The 21,129-nt window shown below is 42.2% G+C and overlaps 1 protein-coding gene across 13 annotated transcripts in view; it reads right to left on the bottom strand.

Moving 5' to 3' along the window:
• Positions 1-21,129, bottom strand: part of VPS13B (vacuolar protein sorting 13 homolog B) — a 922,277-nt gene that overhangs the window by 715,556 nt on the left and 185,592 nt on the right. For all 13 annotated transcript variants that reach the window (XM_073330465.2, XM_073330462.2, XM_073330464.2 and 10 more), the window contains exons 13-16: positions 16,755-16,946; positions 14,521-14,690; positions 8,787-8,981; positions 1,039-1,163 (exon numbers count right to left, since the gene is read on the bottom strand). In XM_073330465.2, coding sequence (XP_073186566.2) covers positions 1,039-1,163; positions 8,787-8,981; positions 14,521-14,690; positions 16,755-16,946 — 682 coding nt within the window. The remainder of the gene's footprint in view (positions 1-1,038; positions 1,164-8,786; positions 8,982-14,520; positions 14,691-16,754; positions 16,947-21,129) is intronic.

A 21,129-nucleotide genomic window follows, 5' to 3' on the forward strand; every position in this document is an offset into this window, starting at 1 on the left:
GGCCTCACACGGTCCAAATTACTTGTGTGGTGTGATTGTCTAGGTGGGCTGCCCAATAAGGGATGCCTCTGTGACACAAAAAGAATTCCCACATGTACTTGTTCCGGGTTCATCCACGAGGCAAGGTGACTATTGTTATTCTGGTGTTTATGTGGTCTCTGTTTGCTGGGTAAATGGACCAGAGTCAGGCTTGTAGGCAACGTAGGTGAAGTCTGGCAAACACTGTTATGCAAGTACACGATGCCGTGTAGCCTTGCAGGAAAAGCCTTGACAGAGTGTGTGGTCTGAAAGAGACTTGTCTTATCAAATTGTTCATGGTCTTGAATATTTCTGTAGGTAGGCAGACCCTTGCTGAGGTCAAATCTAGGGTCACTCCTATAAAGTCCATAGTCCTTGTGGGAGTCAATGCTGACTATTCTTTGTTGACACAGATTCCGAAGGCTGCCAGAAGATGAAGCAAAAAGAGTCACCAGCTGGACCGCCTGACTAAAGTGACCCACTTAGACATCTACAGACACAGGATTCCAACTCCGGCCACGCAGCAACAAGAAAGAACTGGAGAGGGGCTGATCCATACTGCTCCCTATGCCCTTGGTTTGGAGTACGAGGGGAACAACTGTATGGGCACAGATCAATGGACACTTTGCTAGAAATCTTTAATCTCAGGTGAATGGTGCACATGCATATCCCATGTGTGAAATACACAAAAGGGACCAGCACTCAAAGAACTGGTCCATAAGACTTCCATTTTAAAAGCAAAACATTTGCTATAGGCTTTTGTAGCTTGTTCCTTTAGTTCATTCAAACAAAAAAAGGCCCTACAACACTAATTAACAGCTACATCCTCACCTAAATTTTATTGTGGACAACAGACTTTATATGATAATATATTCTACAAGAAACACAAAGGCCTAGAGGCAAATATGGTACTATACTCAATAAAATTCCCTTTATCTTTAACCTATGTCAATAAGTATAACACAAAAATGAACTGAAAGATTACCTGTTACTGTTTCATATTGTAAGTTTAATACTCACCAACATTTGGGAAACTTAAGCAGTTTGCCATAAATAGCAGTACTAAAAGAGGGGATAATTGGAGTAGGTAAGCAGTACGATCCTCTAACATCCAAAGAGGTCAATCCTGCCTGAAAACCAAATATCTGAAACAAGAAAAAAGGTCACATTATATCTTGATATAAGATTTAACAAGCATAAGATTAGATCTACCAGTTTCAATTTTCGTTACAATAACTGTACACTAAACTCTTTCTAGTTTTCAATCCAACTCCCCAAAATTTCAACTTGTTAAAATTAAACTAAACAAACATAAAATAATTATGGATTATCATTAGAGAATACTTTCCCAGCACACACAAATAACCTGAAAATTCCTCATGTCCAAGTTCTCTCCAAAAAACAAAATGTGTAAGTGTTTTACTTTAAGAGAAATATATCTGTTGAAAAAAATACTTAAAATTTATTTTAATTCACCCATTAAGATTTAAACATCATCCCACATGCTTCCTTACAATAGCATATTGTTATTTATTATTTTTATTATCATAGCAGCTAGGAGCCCTAATCATAGACCACAATCCCATTGTTGTAGGTACTGCACAAACACAAAAAACCAGTCCCAGAATAGCTTACAATCTACGTACAAGACAAGAGACAACAAATGGATACAGACAGACAGGGAATACAAAGAAATAATGAGACAATATTAGACAGCATGATAGGCTGTGTTCTCAGCACACCAGCAACCAAACTGTTGTAAATTTTTTTTGTAGGTACCACGGAAAAGTAGAGTTTGAAGGAAGGATTTGAAGGACGAAAGAACAAATGAGCCTGTTTGAAAATTTAACAAATGGGCATAGAGGCTGACATCATGGGCCAACCTGAAATGGGAGTCAACTTTTCTATACTGAATGAGAGAGTGTAAGTCAGGTGGAGGTAGACTGGGAAAGGCCTTGAAAGTGAAGACAAGTAGCTCGTGTTTGATACACTAAAGAAGAGGGAATCAGTGGAGGAATACAAAGAGAGGGATGACATTTTCAAAGCGAAAGCCAGGAAAATGATCTTTGCAGCAACATACTGAATAGGTATGAATAGGAAAGACTTCATTTGTCAAGGTGCAGTGCCTGTGGATAGGGCAGCACGCAGAGCTGCCTGGCCTTGCCTCCACGCAGGAGCCGGAGGGGCAACATGCCGCTGCTTATGGAGCTGCTTGAGGTAAGTGCCACCCAGAGCTTGCACCCCTAACCCCCTCCATCACCCCAACCCCGTGCCCAAGCCCTGATCCCCCTCCGAATCCCTCAATCCTACCTTCCTGCACCACAGAGATGGTACCCCCAGCCAGAGCCCTCACCCCCTCCTGCACTCCAATCCCCAATTTTGTGGGTATTCATGGCCTGCCATACAATTTCCATACCCAGATGTGGCCCTTGGGTCAAAAAGTTTGCCCACCCCTGCCTTAGGGGGACAGAGGGAGATTAAGAGTTCTGTTTTAGTTATGCTGATCTTGACCTGACAACTACGTATACATGAGGAAACATCAGACAGGCAGGCTGAGATTTTAGTTTGGACAGAAGGACATAGGTCTGGAGTTGACACCAAGATCTGTGAATCATCAGCATAGAGATGGCAGCTGAATTTATGTTCATGGATGAGATTATCCAGACAAAGAGACCAAGGACATAGCCCTATGGAACTCCCATAGAAAGATGGAGGGGATATATTGGAGATCCTCCAAAGGACATGCAGAAGGAGTGATTAGAGAGGTAGGAGAACCAGGAGAAGACACAGTCACAGAAGCCAAGGGAGAATAAGATTTCTAGAAGCAGAGCATGGTCAACTGTGTTGAAGGCGGCTTACAGGTTATGAAGTATGAAGATGGAGGAGTAACGTTTCCAAGCTTTGGCTAGGATGAGGTCAACAGAGACTTTTACAAAAGCAGTTTCAGTTGAGTGGAAGGGGTGGAAGCAAGACTGAAGAGAGTCTAGGATGGAAATGGAAGAGAGGAACTCCAGACAGCAGTTGTAGACAGTGTTCTCAATTAACATAGAAATGAAAGCGGGGCAGTAGTTAGACAGGCAAGTGGGTTCAAGGATTTAAGATGGATGAGACAAAAGCAAGTTTTGTATTGTGAGGGAAAAGAGCTAGAGGAAAGTGAGAAATTAAGGAGAAAGTAAGGGATGAAGATAAAAGAGGGCATAAGGTATATCAGGAGATAAGATGCATGAGGCCACTGGGGCAAGTGGAGAGATTAGAGAGGAAGAGAAAATGAGAAATTTCTGCATCTGTGTCAGGGAGTGTCATCAATATAAAGGGAAGGGTAACAACCTTCCTGTATACAGTTACTATAAAATCCCTCCTGGCCTGAGGCACAAACTCCTTTTACCTGTAAACGGTTAAGAAGCTCAGGTAACCTGGCTGGCACCTGACCAAAAGGACCAATAAGGGGACAAAATACTTTCAAATCTGGCAGGGGAAGGGGGAAAAGTTTTGGTCTGTCTCTTCTGTGTGCTTGCCGGACACAGATCAAGGAAACAAGCAATCCAACTCCATTAGAATTAGTAAGTACTAGCAAGGGAATGTGTTAGCTTATTTTTGTTTTGGCTTCTGATTTTCTCTGTGCTGAGAGGAAGGCGTATTCCTGGTTTTCTTTTTGTAACTTTACAGTTTGGCCCCGAGGGAAATCCTCTGTGTTTTTTAATCTGATTGCCCTGTAAGATTATCTTCCATTCTAATTTTACGGAAGTGCTTCTTTTACCTTTTTTCCTTCTAATAAAGTTCTGTTTCTTTTAGAATCTGATTGGGGTTTTTTTTGTTTGTTTGTTTGTTTGTTTGTTTTAAGGTGTCCTAAATGAAAGACGAGAGAACAAATTTGTAATGGAGGAAAGTCAGGGTGGTCATGGGATTTCCATCAGAGATTCTCTGCAGCAAAAGAATAGGGACAGAGGAAATGGATTTTGGTGATGAGCCAGGGTAGGGGGTTGCAGGGCAGACCTTGAGATGAGAGAGAGGAGCAAAGAGTAAAGGGTGTAGGAAATAAACGAGTGTGAAATGGAGAGAATCAACAATCATATCGATGGAGGAAGGGGAAGAGAAAGGCAAAAAGAGAGGAGAGGGCTGAGAGCAGATGAGAAGTCAAAACACTGATAAACTTGAAGTCACAGAAAGACTGAGTGACAGGGTTTTTTGGGGTGGGGGAGGCTCATGGACGGTGTTCAAAGATACCATGTGATGGTCGGAGAGGGGGAAGTCAGCAAGAGAGAGATAAGTGACGGATTGGTGAAGATCAGGAGAAGTGGATGGCCCTTTCAGTGAATGGGAGAGTTGAACAAGGCCTGGAAGTCAAATGAAGACGATAGGTGTGATGGGTTGGATCACAGAAATCCCTTTGGGACTGCTAACTGATGTGCTGACACTACCTCTGAACCCGCTTTCCCTGGCAGCTTGGGACTTCAATGCCCTTCCTGGTTTGAGCCAGACATGCTTGCTTGCTACAAACATGTGACTTCACCCCACCCACCCTTCCCCGATTAATCACTGAGACTGGGAGACAACAGAGACTGTGCAAGGGAGGGTTGCTTCTCCTCACCTCCCTTGCAGGCTTATGATGAAAATGGCTCAGTAAGCTGTGACCCTTGCTTCTAGAGAGAGAAGGTCTTTGTGGAGGGTCACAGTAAGCCCGAGGCTAGCGAAATCCACCAGGAAACACAGGAACCACGGAGACAAGGACAGAGCTTTGTCACATAACCTTTACAAATCCTGTGTGGAAAGAGGCAACAGCCTGTCTCTGTGAATCAGCAGCTTCATGTGTTACCTGCTGCCTGTTCCCTCTCAGCCAAGGACAATTATTCCTCAGGTGCTCAGTGGACTTACAATGATAGCACCTCTGGGGCTCCTCTGCTTGTACAGGAGATTTGGGACAAATAACAGGGGTATGGGGTGGTAAATGTCCAGCCTCCTTTCTCCCAGGGGTAAAACGGTGATTCTGCTTTCCCCCAATCCTGTACCCCTCTGCCAGTGGTTTATGTTTACTTGCAGCTTTTGACTGCTCGTAAGAGTCTGCAAACTCAGCCAATCCCCCCACACTGCATCCACAAATCCCCCACATTTTTCTCCCACAAATACTGTTTTATATCATCACTGCACATATTCAGGAATTATTCCTGAGTAACCAAATCACAGATTCCTTCAAAGCTTGTAATGCCTTTTCCCCTCACCCACTTATCTACCAAATCTCTCATTTCATTTACATAAGCCACATTACTCAATCCAGATCCCCTCTTCAAACTCCTGAATTTAACCCTGCAGGTTTCAGGTGTCATCTGAAACTGTTTCAAAACCAGTTCCTTAAATTTACCATAGTTTGAAGCATCATAAATAGGCATCTTATTGAATATGTCCAGAACTCTTCTAGTCAATTTTGCTCTCAATGTGGTCATCTTTTGATCTTCAGGGATGGAGGATGCAGTCTCTCAAAGGTGATGAAATATTCAGCAATATCACTGGATTCATCACACTGTGGACACAGTCACTCCCATTCATGGATTTTTGTCGAAGTGGAGCCAGCAGCTGCAGGTTTTGGCTCTTCCACTCCATAACAGCCAGTTCATGCTTCTGGGCCTCAATCTGGGCCTGCACTTCTCTGTCTCTTAACTCCGGGGCTCTTTTGTCCCTGGCTGCTTCTGCATTAATTTCCATTTGTTTTAATTCCATCAGTCTTTTATGTTCATTTTCTTTCTCAGCCATTTGCAATCTGTGCAGTTCTGGCTTTTTCTGAGTCTCACTCTCACTCATATTGCTGATTTTACTGTCTCTATTCCCTTCCCCGAAATAAGCAAACAGAAAATAACAAACCAGTAACCACTTTGTCTGTTCTCCCGCCACCACACGCAAAACTCACTTAAAATCACTACAAATATCTCAAAGCAATCAGCTGTGCACAGACCCTCCTCGCTGCACCACTGTGACAAGTTGGATCACAGAAACTCCGTTAAAAGAAAAGGAGTACTTGTGGCACCTTAGAGACTAACCAATTTATTTGAGCATGAGCTTTCGTGAGCTACAGCTCACTTCATCGGATGCATACCGTGGAAACTGCAGCAGATTTTATATACACACAGAGTTGGGACTGCCAACTGATGTGCTGAGACTACCTCTGAGCCTGTTTTCCCTGGCAGCTTGGGACTTCAGAACCCTGCCTTGTTTGAGCCAGACACGCTAGCCTGCTACAAACACAGACCCAGGTCTGAACCACGTCCTACAAATGCTGCAGGCTTAACTGAAAACAGCTTAAGAAGTGTTCCTGTCTCCAACATTCAGGTTTACCCTGTATAAAGCTTATACAGGGTAAACTCATAAATTGTTTGCCCTCTATAACACTGATAGAGGGACATGCACAGCTGTTGCTCCCCTCCCAGGTATTAATACATATTCTAGGTTAATTAAATAAGTAAAAAGTGAGTTTATTAAATACAAAAAGTAGGATTTAAGTGGTTCCAGGTAATAGACAGAACAAAGTGAATTACCAAGCAAAATAAAATAAAAAACTCAAGTCTAAGCCTAGTACATTAAGAAAATGATTTATTTATATATATAAATATATATATATATATATAAATATATACAGATGAAATCTCACCCTCAGAGATGTTCCAGTAAGCTTCTTTTACAGACTAGCCTCCTTCTAGTCTGAGTTCAGCAACCACTCACACCCCTGTGGTTACTGTCCTTTGTTCCAGTTTCTTTCAGGTATCCTTTAGGGGTGGAGAGTCTACCTCTTGAGCCAGCTAAAGACCAAATGGAGGGTATTCCACAGGCTTAAGTAGACTCTCTCTTGTGGGTGGAGACCCACTCCTCTCTCCTATGCAGAATCCAGCTGCAAGCTGGAGTTTTGGAGTCACATGGGCAAGTCACATGTCCATGCATGACTCAGAACTTTCAAGGTAGCATGTGAACAATGTCTGCCACCTGTAACGTCCCCAGGTAGACTTCTTATGTGGATTGGAGTCTTCCAAGTTCCATTGTCCGTTAAGTGTTTCTTGACTGGGCACTTAACTTGCAAATTCCTTTCTTAAGAAGCTGACCAAATCCCTTACAAAGGCTACTTAAACTCAAACAAGTACACAGCCAATATTCATAACTTTGAATACAAAAATGATACATGCATACAAATAGCATGAATATATTCAGTAGATCATAACCGTTACAGAGATATGTTACATGGCATATGTAGCCTAAAACATATTCCAGTTAAGTCATATATACATTCATAAACATATTTCCATAAAGCATTATGGGGTGCAACGTCACAACAGGGTGAGGAAACACACAGTTAAGGGGTCAGATGGGTCATCAACATGGAAGCTGAAGTCACTGAGGATGAGTGAGAGAGAGAGCCAAGAGTCGAAATCAGAGAAGAAGGCTAAAAGTGGGGACCTGGGTGAATTGTAGATGACAACAACAAGGAGGGAGAGAGGCGAAGACAGTTGAAAGAGAAGAAAATGGGAAGTGGGGTAGAGAGGGGTTATCATAGTACACTTTATACTTAATACAAATTAAACAAAATGCAGATATCCATTGTTTCATAGTTAGAGTAATATTTTTACAAAAACAGTGGGATTTAGTGACAAAAGTAGCTTTTCTTCAAATCTTTTTGTTATTTTGAATAAAATGTGATGATTTAAATTACATTCCACACAGTATATTATAATTGTTCTTTAATTTTTTTCTGTACTACTGTGAAAATTAATTATTGTGGAGCTGAATTTTTTCAACACATGTTGCCAAACTTCATGTAAGAATACAATTCATAAGTTTACACTAAAACTGGCAGATAAAACAATGGACTTAATCCTGCTCCCATCAACTTCCATAGGAGCAGAACTGGACCCTTCAGTACTGAAAACATCAAGGGGTTTCTTTAACATTTACATATTAACTTTGGGGAAAGAAAAAAAAAACTAAGGAAAACTTGAAAAGCATTTAGGAGTGTTGAATGTGATATTGCTGTCCCAATTATTTGAAATGTGATATGAGGTGAATATCTAATTCTAGAAAACATAAAATTTGCCATGTAATTAGCCAGCACAGTATTACTGTTTTACAAGAAGAAAAGGAGGACTTGTGGCACCTTAGAGACTAACAAATTTATTTGAGCATAAGCTTTTGTGAGCCACAGCTCACTTCATCAGAGCTGTAGATTCATCAGAGCTCAAACTGATTTTTTAATGGATTTTTGCAATCTCTTAACCTAGCAAAAGGGCCTCCTCCTCACTAAAGGATATTAAAATGCAATGTTTAGAGGTTCTCCTCACACACTCAGCGGTGCTGGAGTTAATGTTATGCAAAAAATATGTTAAAATGGGTGGCTCACTGTAGTCAAAAGCAAATATTACCGTAACAATTTTGTACCAAACATGTTCATCATAGCATCTTACAGAATGTATAAAGATGATTTGTTACAAATGTATTAACTATATTAGTATTAAAACCAATTTTGCAGAGGTCTTTGCCAAATAATTTGAATAAATAACAATAATAAAAAATTAGCTCCCTGGGGCTTCAGCCTGTACTCCTTACAAAGGTGGAACTAGGAAATTTTGCCTAAGTTAAGAGTGCAAAACCAAGCCCTTGATATTTGCCATACACCTCTTTGGAAAAACTGAATGTGCTCTGGGAGATCACAAATCTTAGCATCTAGGACTGTCTGTATTTGTATTAATTCTTTTCAGTGTTCTTTCATAATAAATACACTTCATATTTTCTTTTACCTTAAGGTAGCAGTGTGCATAACAGTAATGAAGCAGGTTATCAGGAGGTTGGCTAAGGCTGCTGACTGTTTGCACAAGTTGTTCAGCATACATTGGCACAGAATGTTCCAGGTTAATTTTGTCCATCAATATTCTAATAGCAGGCAAAGGCCGTAAAGGCTGGAAGCTTGTAGCATTTAACAAACCACTTGAACTCTAGAAAGAAAAAGAAAAAGTATTCTAAAGACAAACTTTTATGCAATGCCCTATGCAGGACCTCATACCTCTATCAATAAAATATTTAGAGTCTGAAACACTTCTAAAATAATTTTCCTGTAACAAGTTTTCATGTACAGAGTATGTGAAGGTGCAGTATGCTAGTCTATAAAAAGGTTATTTACTCATTGCTTCACCACTTGAAAGTACAGTACACCCAAATTCATGCTGATATAACTTTTACATAACTCTGCACTATCCAGTCTTTATAAATGTGCCAGATATCTTAACTATTATAAGAAAATAATGCATTTAATTTTCAAAAATATGTTACATAAAGATTGTTTATGAAATAAGTAGAAGTTGGAGATAAAAGCTAGTACAAACTGCATGCATTTCAACTAAAAACTGATTAGGGGTTTTCAAGGTCCCCAGTGAAGCCACAAAATTGCTATATTACACAACAAAGATGGTGTGAGAAAGACAGGAAACGTTTCTTCAAGGACTCCAGTTATGTGTTTTTTATTGATTCATTCTGATGGAAAAGTTTTCTACCTGACCTGAATGTTGCTTTTCTGGTGTTCAGCTGGCATCCTGTTTAACTTGGTTTTAACTATAGGAAGCTGTCAAAGGATCTAACTACAGGAGTGGAAGCAAGCTTCATCATCATGGCTGCCATCACCCGTACTGGAACCTTAGAATCTACCACCAAACCATTAGATCTCCATTATCCTAAACATGAAAAATATTCTAACTATATGAGGGGAGTAGATCAGAGGACATCAACATCTAAGTTGGGTACAATTATTTTTCATATCCCTCAACCTGTAAAGAAGGGGTGGGCAAACTTTTTGGCCCGAGGGCCACATTGGTGTTGCAAAACTGTATGGAGGGCAGGATAGGGAAGGCTGTGCCTCTCCAAACAGCCTGGCCCCCACCCCTTATCCGCCCCTTCCCACTTCCCGCGCCCCTCAGAACCCCCAACCCCCGCTGCTCCTTGTCCCCTGACTGCCCCCCTCTTGGGTCCCCTGCCCCTAAATGCCACCCAGGACTCCACCCTCTATCCAACCCCCCCCGCTCCCTATCCCCTGACTGCCCCGACCCCTATCCACACCCCAGCCCCCAGACAGGCCCCCCAGGACTCCCATGCCTATCCAAACCCCGCTGTTCCCCGTCCCAACTCCCCCCAGAACCTCCGCCCCATCCAACTTCCTCTGTTCCCTGTCCCCTGACTGCCCCGACCCCTATCCACACCCCCACCCCTAACCGCCCCCTGGGACCCCACCCCCATCCAACACCCCCTGCTCCCTGTCCCCTGACTGTCCCGACCCCTATCCATGACCCCACCCCATCCAACACTCCTGCTCCCTGTCCCCTGATTGCTCCGACCCCTATCCAAACCCCCACCCCCTGACAGCCCCCCCGGGACTCCCAGGCCTATCCAACCACACCCTGATCCCTGTCCCCTGATTGCCCCCAGAGCCCCCTGCCCCATATCCAACCCCCCCCAACTCCCCGCCCCCTTACCATACTGCTCAGAGCAGCAAGAGTTCGCAGCCCTGCCACCCAGCCGGAGCCACCTACGCCGCCCGCACTGCACTGCGGGAGCTGCGGGCCAGAGCACTGGCAGTGCGGCACGGTGAGGCTGCAGGGGAGGGAGGACAGCAGGGGAGGGGCCGGGGGGTTAGCCTCCCCAGCCGGGAGCTCAGGGGCCGGGCAGGATAGTCCCACGGGCTGGATGTGGCCTGCGGGCTATAGTTTGCCCACCTCTGCTGTAAAGTCAGGCTCACTTAGTAACAACATGAGCCCAACTGTAAAGGTCTCAGAGGGAATGAAGAATTATAAATGAGACATTTAAAAAAGTTCTAAAATAGCTTTGATAGTCAGAAAAGTGTTGGGAGTTTTCAAGTCCAATCTCTTGACTCACTCCAGAGCAACAGAAGTGTTATTTCCCATTGAAAAGTTGGGGCGCTCCCCTTTCTAGTGTTAATAGCTCTTCCTTCTAACCCTGATGTATCAAGAGATATCAGACCCTAAACCTGTGACTGGTTCAGGACCATCCAGGGTCTCAGGCAGAGTAATCTGGGTGAAGGTAAGAATTCCAAAATTGAGGGACAGAAGGTAACATTTCAGGTGTATTGATTAAATAAATGGCAGCTATTTCAAACTGCTTAATGGTTTGGAATGTTATATATAGTTATGAGGGCAATAAATTGGTGGGCTAAGTAAGCTGAGGCTAAAAGTACGTAATACACGCAATTTATTTCATAGGTTTCACTACTATATATCATATAATTACTTTACTAGACAAACATTAAAAGAAAGTTAATGCGAAGTGCAAAGTGAAGCACTGAAAAGTAAAGAAATGCTAGAATTAAGGTATCCTATATAACCTTAATTTGCCCCCCTTGTGTATACGCATTATAATAGTCTTTATTTACATGATCACATACTATTTTTTCTACTAGACCCCTGCCTCCTTCTCTGAACAGGATGCCCAGGGAACCTTAGTTCTGGCATCTCCTAACTTTTGTGTGCTTCACTTTCAAACCTCACATAGCAATAGCTGCAAGTAACACTTTCTACCATCTCCAGTTGGCTAGGAGACTCCGTTCCATCTTGGCAGATGCCGATCTGCCCTCACCCATTCACACCTTCATCACCTCTCAGATGCATTACAGCAATGCAATATCTTGGCATGAAACCTTCAGCACTCAGGAAACTCCAGCTAGTACAGAACATTGCAGAGCATCTCATGAGCAACTGAGGCTTCCGCAATCGCATTATGCCTGTCCTCCAGTCTCTACAATGGCTTCCAATCAACTTCAAGGTCTGGACCGTCTCCTCAAATCACTCCAAGGGTTGGGCCTAGGATACCTACAGACTATCTAAAGGTCCAGGACAAATACCATGATTGACAAATACATTCCTCTGGTACCATGAAATTCTCAATAAGGATAAAGCTCATTTGTACAGAAGATAGAACTTTCTCCAGAGGCAGTCCAAGAGCGTGGAATTAACTCACAAAAGAATGAAGTGCCATCACAAACTTTACCACTTTCCACTCCAAAGGCAAGGCACACTTCCTTAACCTTGCCTTCTCTAATATAAACACACAGCAACAGTTCCACTTATACAAAAAAAAATTAAATTAAAACAAAACCCCAGCAAAACAGGACACTCCACTGCACGTTTCTCCCTCTGGGGAGAAGATGAGAGAACAAACAATGTGTGACATATGTATGCATGTTGTTTAATGCACTACTGGAAGGCACTCAGATATCATAGTGATAAGTGTGGTATGAAACCTATACAGTACCTAAATAGCATACTTTTAACAGGCATTTTTGTGTGCATCGTCGTAGGTTTTTACAAAAGGAAACTGAAAAAACAGCATTCTACCATATGGAATTATATTGAAACCCACATGAGTCATCAGCAGGGTTTGAACCTTTAGATCCACCACACAGACCTCTACAACTTGACGTAACTATATAACCAATTGCAGTAATATGTTGCCATTCTCTATGTGGACCCGCACTAGCAGGAGATGAAAAGTTTTCAGTGGATTTCCCAGATACTAGTTGACATCACAGGAATGGTGAGACTCAGTAATCTTGGGTTCCATTTCTGACTCTGAAGGAGAGGTTGCTCTATTGAGTACAGACTCTTCTGCCCAATACTCTCACTACCTGTCCTTGTCTTGTCTCTTTGGCACCCGAGCTTCTCATACTGGTCCCATTCTCCCTCATGTAACCTGTCCCAATTTCAGCTTCTCAAGGTTTCTCCTCCCTGTTACCCAGTCTCCCCTTTACTGCCAGGTTAGTCACCTTACCCAACCCTACTGAGTTCCCACCCCACAGCTCCTTGCCCAGCAAGTCCCAGTTCCCCCCATCCAGCCTCATCTGGTCCCTCTCTCTCCACCACCCTGGCATACAGTCACATCTCTGCTCATGTTTCCCATCCCCATTGGTCCCCTACATGGAGGATAACAGTCTATTACTGCTGTTTATTCCTTCAGCTCAAATGGAAGAAGTCTGCGTAGTGAACCTCAAGTTCCAGGGTTTAATTCCTGCTGACAATGCTTGTGGGGAGTAATAACAGTTGCACATGATATAATTTCTTTGATTCCTTTCCGTTTTCTTCCTGAAAAACACCTAGGAAATTCCATACAAAAATAATGCTAAACCAACATTGTAAGGTTGCAAAATCAAGCACTCCAAAGCCAGAAAATGGCAATACCAGCAGGAGAGTGAGTTTGTGTGTGTATAGGGGTGGGGGAGGGGGGTGAGAAAAACTGGATTTGTGCTGGAAATGGCCCACCTTGATTATCATGCACATTGTAGGGAGAGTGGTCACTTTGGATAAGCTATTACCAGCAGGAGAGTGAGTTTGTGTGTGTGGTTTTTGGAGGGGGGTGAGGGAGTGAGAGAACCTGGATTTGTGCAGGAAATGGCCCACCTTGATTATCATACACATTGTGAAGAGAGTGGTCACTTTGGATGGGCTATTACCAGCAGGAGAGTGAGTTGGGGGGGGGGGGGGCACGGAGGGTGAGAAAACTTGGATTTGTGCTGGAAATGGCCCAACTTGATGATCACTTTAGATAAGCTATTACCAGCAGGACAGTGGGGTGGGAGGAGGTATTGTTTCATGGACTCTGTGTGTATATAATGTCTTCTGCAGTTTCCACGGTATGCATCCAATGAAGTGAGCTGTAGCTCACAAAAGCTCATGCTCAAATAAATTGGTTAGTCTCTAAGGTGCCACAAGTACTCCTTTTCTTTTTGTGGCTCAAGAGAAGCCAATCCACAGTAAATACTTCAGGGTTGTAAAAGACAATAGCCAAACTATTAGGTTTGAAGATTCTATCACCTGGATTCCTCCAACTTGCAGGCCCAGTTTTAATGACCTAGGCCAATGGCCAGAAACAGAAGAGAAACAAAGTACTATAGCAATTTTTAAAAGGACTGTCGATAGAGAGAGGGGTTGACTGTTCAGTAGATGTTCTGGGAGAGCAGACTGAAACAGGTACCCACTCGCATGTCTGAAGAAACTAGGCCACTTGAGACTTCCATCAAGGAATGGTAAGACAGATATGCATGTAGACTGGTTGTTGTTTTTAAATACTTTGTTCCTACTGTTATGATAAATCATACTTGGGTTTTGAGAAGGTTGTTGGGTTACTGTACACACCACTGGTCACAAACTCCTGAAGGGAAGATACTAAATCTATTTGGACCTGCTGGGTAAGATTGGTTGACACACAAAGTACTGTAACCAGGGCCTGGTCTAAGAAAGGGAGAATCTAAAGGCATGGGCAAAGGACTTGAGGGAGTGCACTCAGAGAGCCAAAAAAAAGGACACAGATGTAGCTAATCCTGTAACCATGACAATGAATGCTTGACTATGCAACCTTAATGAACTTTAATCTTAGGGGGGGTGTGTGTGTGTGTGTGTGTGTGTGTATTTTACACACACACACACACACACAAATTGAGCGAATATATACAAAATTTACTGTAGATAAAAATCTTACCTTCTGTCCCATGATTATAGGCAGCAAATGGCCCAGTAAATTGAATTCAGCCATAGAGATTGTAATGGTGCACTTAAGAATGGTAAAGCTTGTGAGTCGAGTGGGAATGTATTCCTCCAAAGATGCTATTTCTTCCGAGTTTGGCATAGTTCTATTTCCTTCCACAATATCTAAAATCAATCACGATTACACAAATAAATTCAGCATATGATTAAAATAAGTAAATGGATTACCTTAAAATTCATCGATCCTAAGGCCAAAAAGGACCACTGTGATCATCTAGCCTGACTCTCTGTATAACACAGGCCACAGAATTTCCCAAAAATAATTCATGGAACATATCTTTCAGAAAACCATCCTATCTTAATTTAAAAATTGCCAGTGACAGAGAATCCATCACAACCCTTAGTAAATCGTTCCAATAGTTAATTATTTGCACTGTTAAAAATGTATGCCTTACATTATTTGCAGTCTGAATTTGTGTAGCTTCACCTTCCAGCCATTGGATTGAGTTATACCTTTCTCTGCTTGAAGAGCCCATTGTTAAACATTAGTTCCTCACATAGATACTCAAAGACTGTAATTAAGACACCCATTCACCTTCTCTTTGTTAATCTAAATAGATTATATTCTTATGTTATGTCCTTATGATCTTATTGAACTCTCTCAGTCTATCACTAAGAGGCAAGTTTTCTAATCGTTTAATCATTCTCATGGCTCTTCTCTGTACCAACTCCAATTTATCAATATCCTTTTTAAATTGTGGGCACCAAAACAGGACAAAGTATTCCAGCAGTGGTCGCACCTGGCCAAATACGAAGGTAAAATAACTTATCTACTCCTACTCAAGATTCCTCCTTGGGTCACAGCATTGCACTGGGAGCTCATGTTCAGCTGATTATCCATCAGAACCCCCAAATCTTTTTCAGAGTCTCTGCTTTCCAGGATAGAGTCCCCTATCTTGTAAATATGGCCTATATTGTTTATTCCTAGATGTATACATTTACATTTAGCCATATTAAAACGCATATTGTTTGTTTGCACCCATATTACCAAGCCACCCAGATCGCTCTGAATCCGTAGTCTGTCCTCTTCATTATTTACTATTCCCCAATTTTTGTGTCTTCTGCAAATTTTATTAGTGATGATTTTACATTTTCTTCCAGGTAATTCATAAAAATGTTTAACAGCATACAGCGAAAAACTGATTCCAGCAGGGCCCTCTGGAAACAGATCCACTTGATGACTATTCCCCGCTCACAGTTACACTTTGAGATCTATCAGATTTTAATCCATTTAAGGTGCGGTGTGTTAATTTTATATCATTCTAATTTTTTTAATCAAAATGTTGGTGCAATACCAAGTCAAATACCTTAGCAAAGTCTAAGTATATTAAATCAACTCTATTAACTTTATCAACCAAAGCAAGATATCAAGTTAGTTTGACAGGATCTATTTTCCATATACCCATGTTAATTTGATTTGAATTACATTACCCTCCTTTAGTTCTTTATTAATCGAGTCCCATTATCAGCCGCTCCATTATCTTGCCTGGTATCGATGTCCAGCTCATAGGCCTAAAATTACCTGTAATTATTTTCTCCAGTGTCTAGTACAGTATTTTTTGTGGATTACTAAAAGATGCAATTTTTTATCTTTCTCTATATATATTTGGGAATAGTATCCTTTGTATATTAGGCTCTACTTAATGCTAAATATAATAATAATGAATTATTTTTCTCATTTGGAAATCCACACTTGTAGAGTGAAAAATGGGCTCTCTTTTTTGTCTAAAATGTTTATCTTAATAGCTGGCCATAATTAGCGTCCATTCCCTTTTTCTGTTTAATCCCATTATTTCATAAACATTAACCCACATTAAAGGTTTCCTTTTATTTTCTGGGACTTTAGAGGAAAAAGTACACTCAGGAGTGTGGATGTTGTGACGATACAAAGCCTCCACCCACCACGGTACTTGTATGTAAACAGCATAGCCATAAAAGTGGTATGTGCTGGTCAGAGAATGGCATATTGAGGGCTGCCAAGGCATATACTGATTCACTTTACCCACCTCCTAGCCTTTGCTGGTGTGACTCCCATGAAAAGACAGGCAGAGATTAAATTTCCTCTCTGCATCCCCACTTCCACTATTTGCAGTTTGCACCTTTCAGCAGTGCTGAATCTGGTCTATTATATGTACAAAAAGCATATTCATAATTAAATAAGCAACATACCTAGTTTGGGCTTGTTATATGGCTCATATTCATGTTCCACAGCACAAACTATCATTTTCATAATCCTGTGTACAGCACTGCTATCCAAACGAAGATCAAGTGGACCCACAATGAGGCTTTTTGTAGACATCTCCTGCACATTTACAAAATCTTCACTCTTTGATGAAGAAAGGTCTTGCTGATTTCCAGAAACTAAATAAAAGTGTATTTTTTTCAGTCAGTAAAATGAATGACGACAATTGGGAATATCAAGGTATTAATTTTGTCAATTATTTTTGGATACAGCTCTTACGACCCCAGATTTATTATCAGGAAAAAAAATTACACAGGAAACATAATTAAGTAAATGCAACACTTCTGTTAACACAGAGTTAATCTATATTTTTAAGAATTTTTATTCCTTTTCATGTTGAGAAAACTAAGGATGAGATTCTGTGCTGTGCAATATATAAGAGCAGACTCGGGGAGGGAACACTATTGTTTTTGGAAGCCAAAAACATCCCCAGATAATTTAGGCAGTTCAGGAAACTGTCTAAATTACAGAAGCCTGATACCAGCTGCCTATGGATAGCTGTGCTGCTCAAAATCTTTGCAGTGTGGCACTGTAGCCCCAATCCTAATAAACTCTAATGTGACCTCAGTTCCTGCACCACAGGAATTCCCACCAAGTTGGAATTGGTGCTTTTAAAGCCCTTTTACCTGGCATAAAGGGGCCTGAGCAGAACTGAGAATCTCACCCTATGTTATTACGTTAATAGAAACTGGACTGACAGCTCCAGGAGATAAATCTCTCTCGTTCATCCACACATGAGGTACAGCACAGGCAGTGAGAATGCAAACTTCCTCACCAGTGCACTTCAGTCCCGTTTTTGAAGGACCACCCCAGGGATGAAAGGGTTGTTCAAACTCCATGTCCAATTGATCTTTGGCCTCGGTGCTAAGACCACCAATAAGTATACCAATTAGAGCTAAATGTGATGGTAGTTCTTGTGATACAGGCACTTGGAAGAAATGGACTGAAACCACCTACTCATTGTACACAGGCCACTGGACAACCATTAGATGATAGTGACTACATTATTATAAAACTATTTGATAGTAAAATACTTCAGCCAAATTCTTCTAACTTTAGTGATTTAGGTTTTGTAACTTTTTTTACACTATTCATTAAAAGATTTCTTCACCTTTTCCTTAGCATATTTACACAGGAAAAGTCCATTCAGGCTCATTTCATTTTCAGTGATTTTTTTACAGTGATTCAGCAGTTTTTATAGTGTCCTTGCAGAGTTGAAATATCAAATGGCTTGCTGAGGGTCACACAAAACTAGAACCAGGATCAAACTGACTCCCAGCCCATTTCTCTAACAACACACAAAAGAATAGAGCAAACACACAAACACAAGAAAAATCTGAGTCAAGGATGAGCAATGAGAGCCTTGTCCATTCCAAGAACTATCATATCTTGATGGTATCTGGATAACTGATAGCACACCAAACTCCAAAATCCATCTGACCAAAGTGGTGCCAAATAGGAAACATACTTTTTCCAAAACAAAAATAGAGACAGCCTGTGATGGCTGGGAAGGTGGTTTTATGAGAGCCTACAGCACAGTAGTTATTACTATGTGCTACTGGAGAACTGGTGAGTGGGGAATCTGGTAAGGTGATGATGATTTCACCTTGGTTTCTTGGAGTTTTCCAAAACTTTCCCTTGCAGACAACTGTCTCACCAAAACGTAATCCTTTATTTCCATGGTCAAGCTGTCTTGTAAAAACTATTATGTCTTTCACTTTAATTGGCTTTGGGAACTCTAATACTTGCCTAAGTGATTCCATATATATAATTTCCTCTGCAGGTATGTCTACACTGAAGTGTAAGGTTGGGCTCAGACTCCAGTTAAAGCCTAACCCCCCTTCTGTCTACTCACAAATTGTGCTAAAACAAGGCTTGGACCCAGGGTTCCAGGACTTTGAGGAGCTGCAGTCTGTGAGCCCGAGTCAAGTCGTGACTCAGGTTTTGAGCTCTAATGCTTTGCAGTATAGACACAGCACCCCCTTGACTCAGGTTCTCACCAAAAGTATCTCACCATTTCATGGGCCAAATTCATATGCCCTATCCCAAGAATCCCCAATCAACTCCAAAGAAAATGGAAACAACCCCCACCCCTTGATGTTCAGCAGCAGCTCACAGTCAGCACTGACCCTTCCATTGTCTTCTGATCACCAAGCTGCAAACACATGAGAGCACCTTCTGTGTTTGCAATGAACAGAACAAGCCTTTTGCAAAATGCACTGCTTCATGGTCACAGAGCACAGCCATATTTTGGTAAATCTCTGGTGCAAGGCCAGCAAAACTGATTTTAGTAAGAGAACAACCATACATACCAGCAAATGGCAAAGAAGCCAGCAGCTTTGCAAATTTACCAGACAGGTCATCAGTGCAGGGAGTGAATTAAGTGGCACAAGAGCAAGTATTAGAAAACCAGGGACCCAAACCGCATCTCAGGCAACTGGCCAACATCATGCTCGGGTGCTGGACACAGCACGCAGCATAGAGCCAACAGTGATGCATGATGACCTGGTCATCTGGGATGGTGCCCTGCTGGACCCAGAATCCAGCACAGGTACCAAGTGAGGATAATGAAGTCACTCTGTTATTGAAACCAACCCCAGAGCACGAGCAGCAGCAGCACATTCTGGGTCCACACACGGCAGAATTGTTTGATGCCCCTGCGGAAGCACATGCACAAGGGACAGATGCTGCCCCCGAGCCTGGTAAGCTTCTGGTTCCACTTTAGTGTTTATTAATACAGCAATGGGAAGAATTTCTGCTCAATGAATGAATGAATGCAAAAGTTACAAAAAGCCCCGGCTAGCAGCACGTACCCGCTAATGGTGGATTGTTTGCCAGCGCCTTGGCATCCCTCCAGTTTCCCCTACCATGTGGAATTCAAAATGGTGTCCAGGAAAGGCAAACAGTAAAGAACACCTTTAAAGTGTATTTTTTACTTGTAAGGCAGAGATTTTTGCTAGGATCATTCCTATTTCTTATAAATAACCACCTTATGTTGTCATGCTGTAGGTATGCTGCTGTGTAACCACTGAACGGTCTAATGAGCTTCCTGGAAATAGTGGAACTGTGTGGGGATGGGGAAGGTGAAAATGCGTTTCACATACAAATTTAGTCCATTTCAGTTAGAGGTACTCCAGGAAATCCATAGATGGCAAAATAATTTGTCCCAAATACAATTGGGGCTTGAAATTCTGACTGTTCTGATTCAGCGGCTCTCGCTATTGTAGGTCCATTCAGGGGGAAATGGCTCACCTTTGGCTTCACAAAGATTGTGAAGAGCACAGCAAGCCACAGCAATGCAGACAGATGCAAACACATCTGTAGACATTGCCAATGGGATTCCATATATGCCAAAAGCACATTCAGCAACCATTCTACACCTGCCATGGCCTCTAAAATCAGGGTATGATTTCATAAACCAAGGCTAAAGGAGGAATGTGGGGTCTGCCAGAATAATGGCAGGGACAGTAACTCTATTTATAAACAATGTCATTTGGTGGGAATAATGTCCCAGCCTGTCCAAGAATGTAGACTCCTGCAGGGTGACAAAACCCTGACAACGTGAACTTTCTCACCTTGACATTAATAAAATCAACCTCTGTGGCCCACAAGGACCTGCATAACAATGGAGAAGTACTCTTTGTGATTTATGTACTTATGTGCTCCTTGACGAGGGCTAACTATGGCCCTGACGCAGTTCCGAAACCCCATTCTCTCAAAGCCAGCAATCACATCAGGATATCTTTTCAGCCTGCCACTCTGGGGTAAATCACACACCTGATTGCCTCAGAAACCTCCACCACCATTTTACCCACAATGAACTTCCCATCACCAAACTGGTTGGCAATGGACCATACAAGTCTGGGGTACCCAGCTTCCAGATGCCTATAGCAACCCACTTCTGCACCAGAAAGGATGCCTTTATGCTGAAGGATCGGAGCAAGCTGCTCACAAAACTCCAAAAATGTAGCTTTCTTCATACGAAAGTTCTGGAGTTACTGGTGATCATTCCAGGTCTTCATGACAGTGTGATCCCACCAATCTTTGCATGTGGCCCTGCGGCAAAAGCACCAGTCTACACAAGGAGCATCAGCAGCTATACTGAGTGTCATGAGTAGCATCAGCCAGTCTGAGTCTGCCATGCCTGGGTACTTCTCTCCCTCTGCCGCCTCCTGCTCCATCATACACTCTGTCAGTGCCTTTGGTGGGTCAGAAGGCAGCGCTGAAATGTCCACAAGCACCTCACGGAAGCTTTGCCCAATTCCTGACACAGGAGTGAAATCACAAGCAAGGGAAGTTCTG

This window comes from Lepidochelys kempii, chromosome 2 (assembly GCF_965140285.1).
Source record: "Lepidochelys kempii isolate rLepKem1 chromosome 2, rLepKem1.hap1, whole genome shotgun sequence".
Lineage (NCBI taxonomy): Eukaryota > Metazoa > Chordata > Testudines > Cheloniidae > Lepidochelys > Lepidochelys kempii.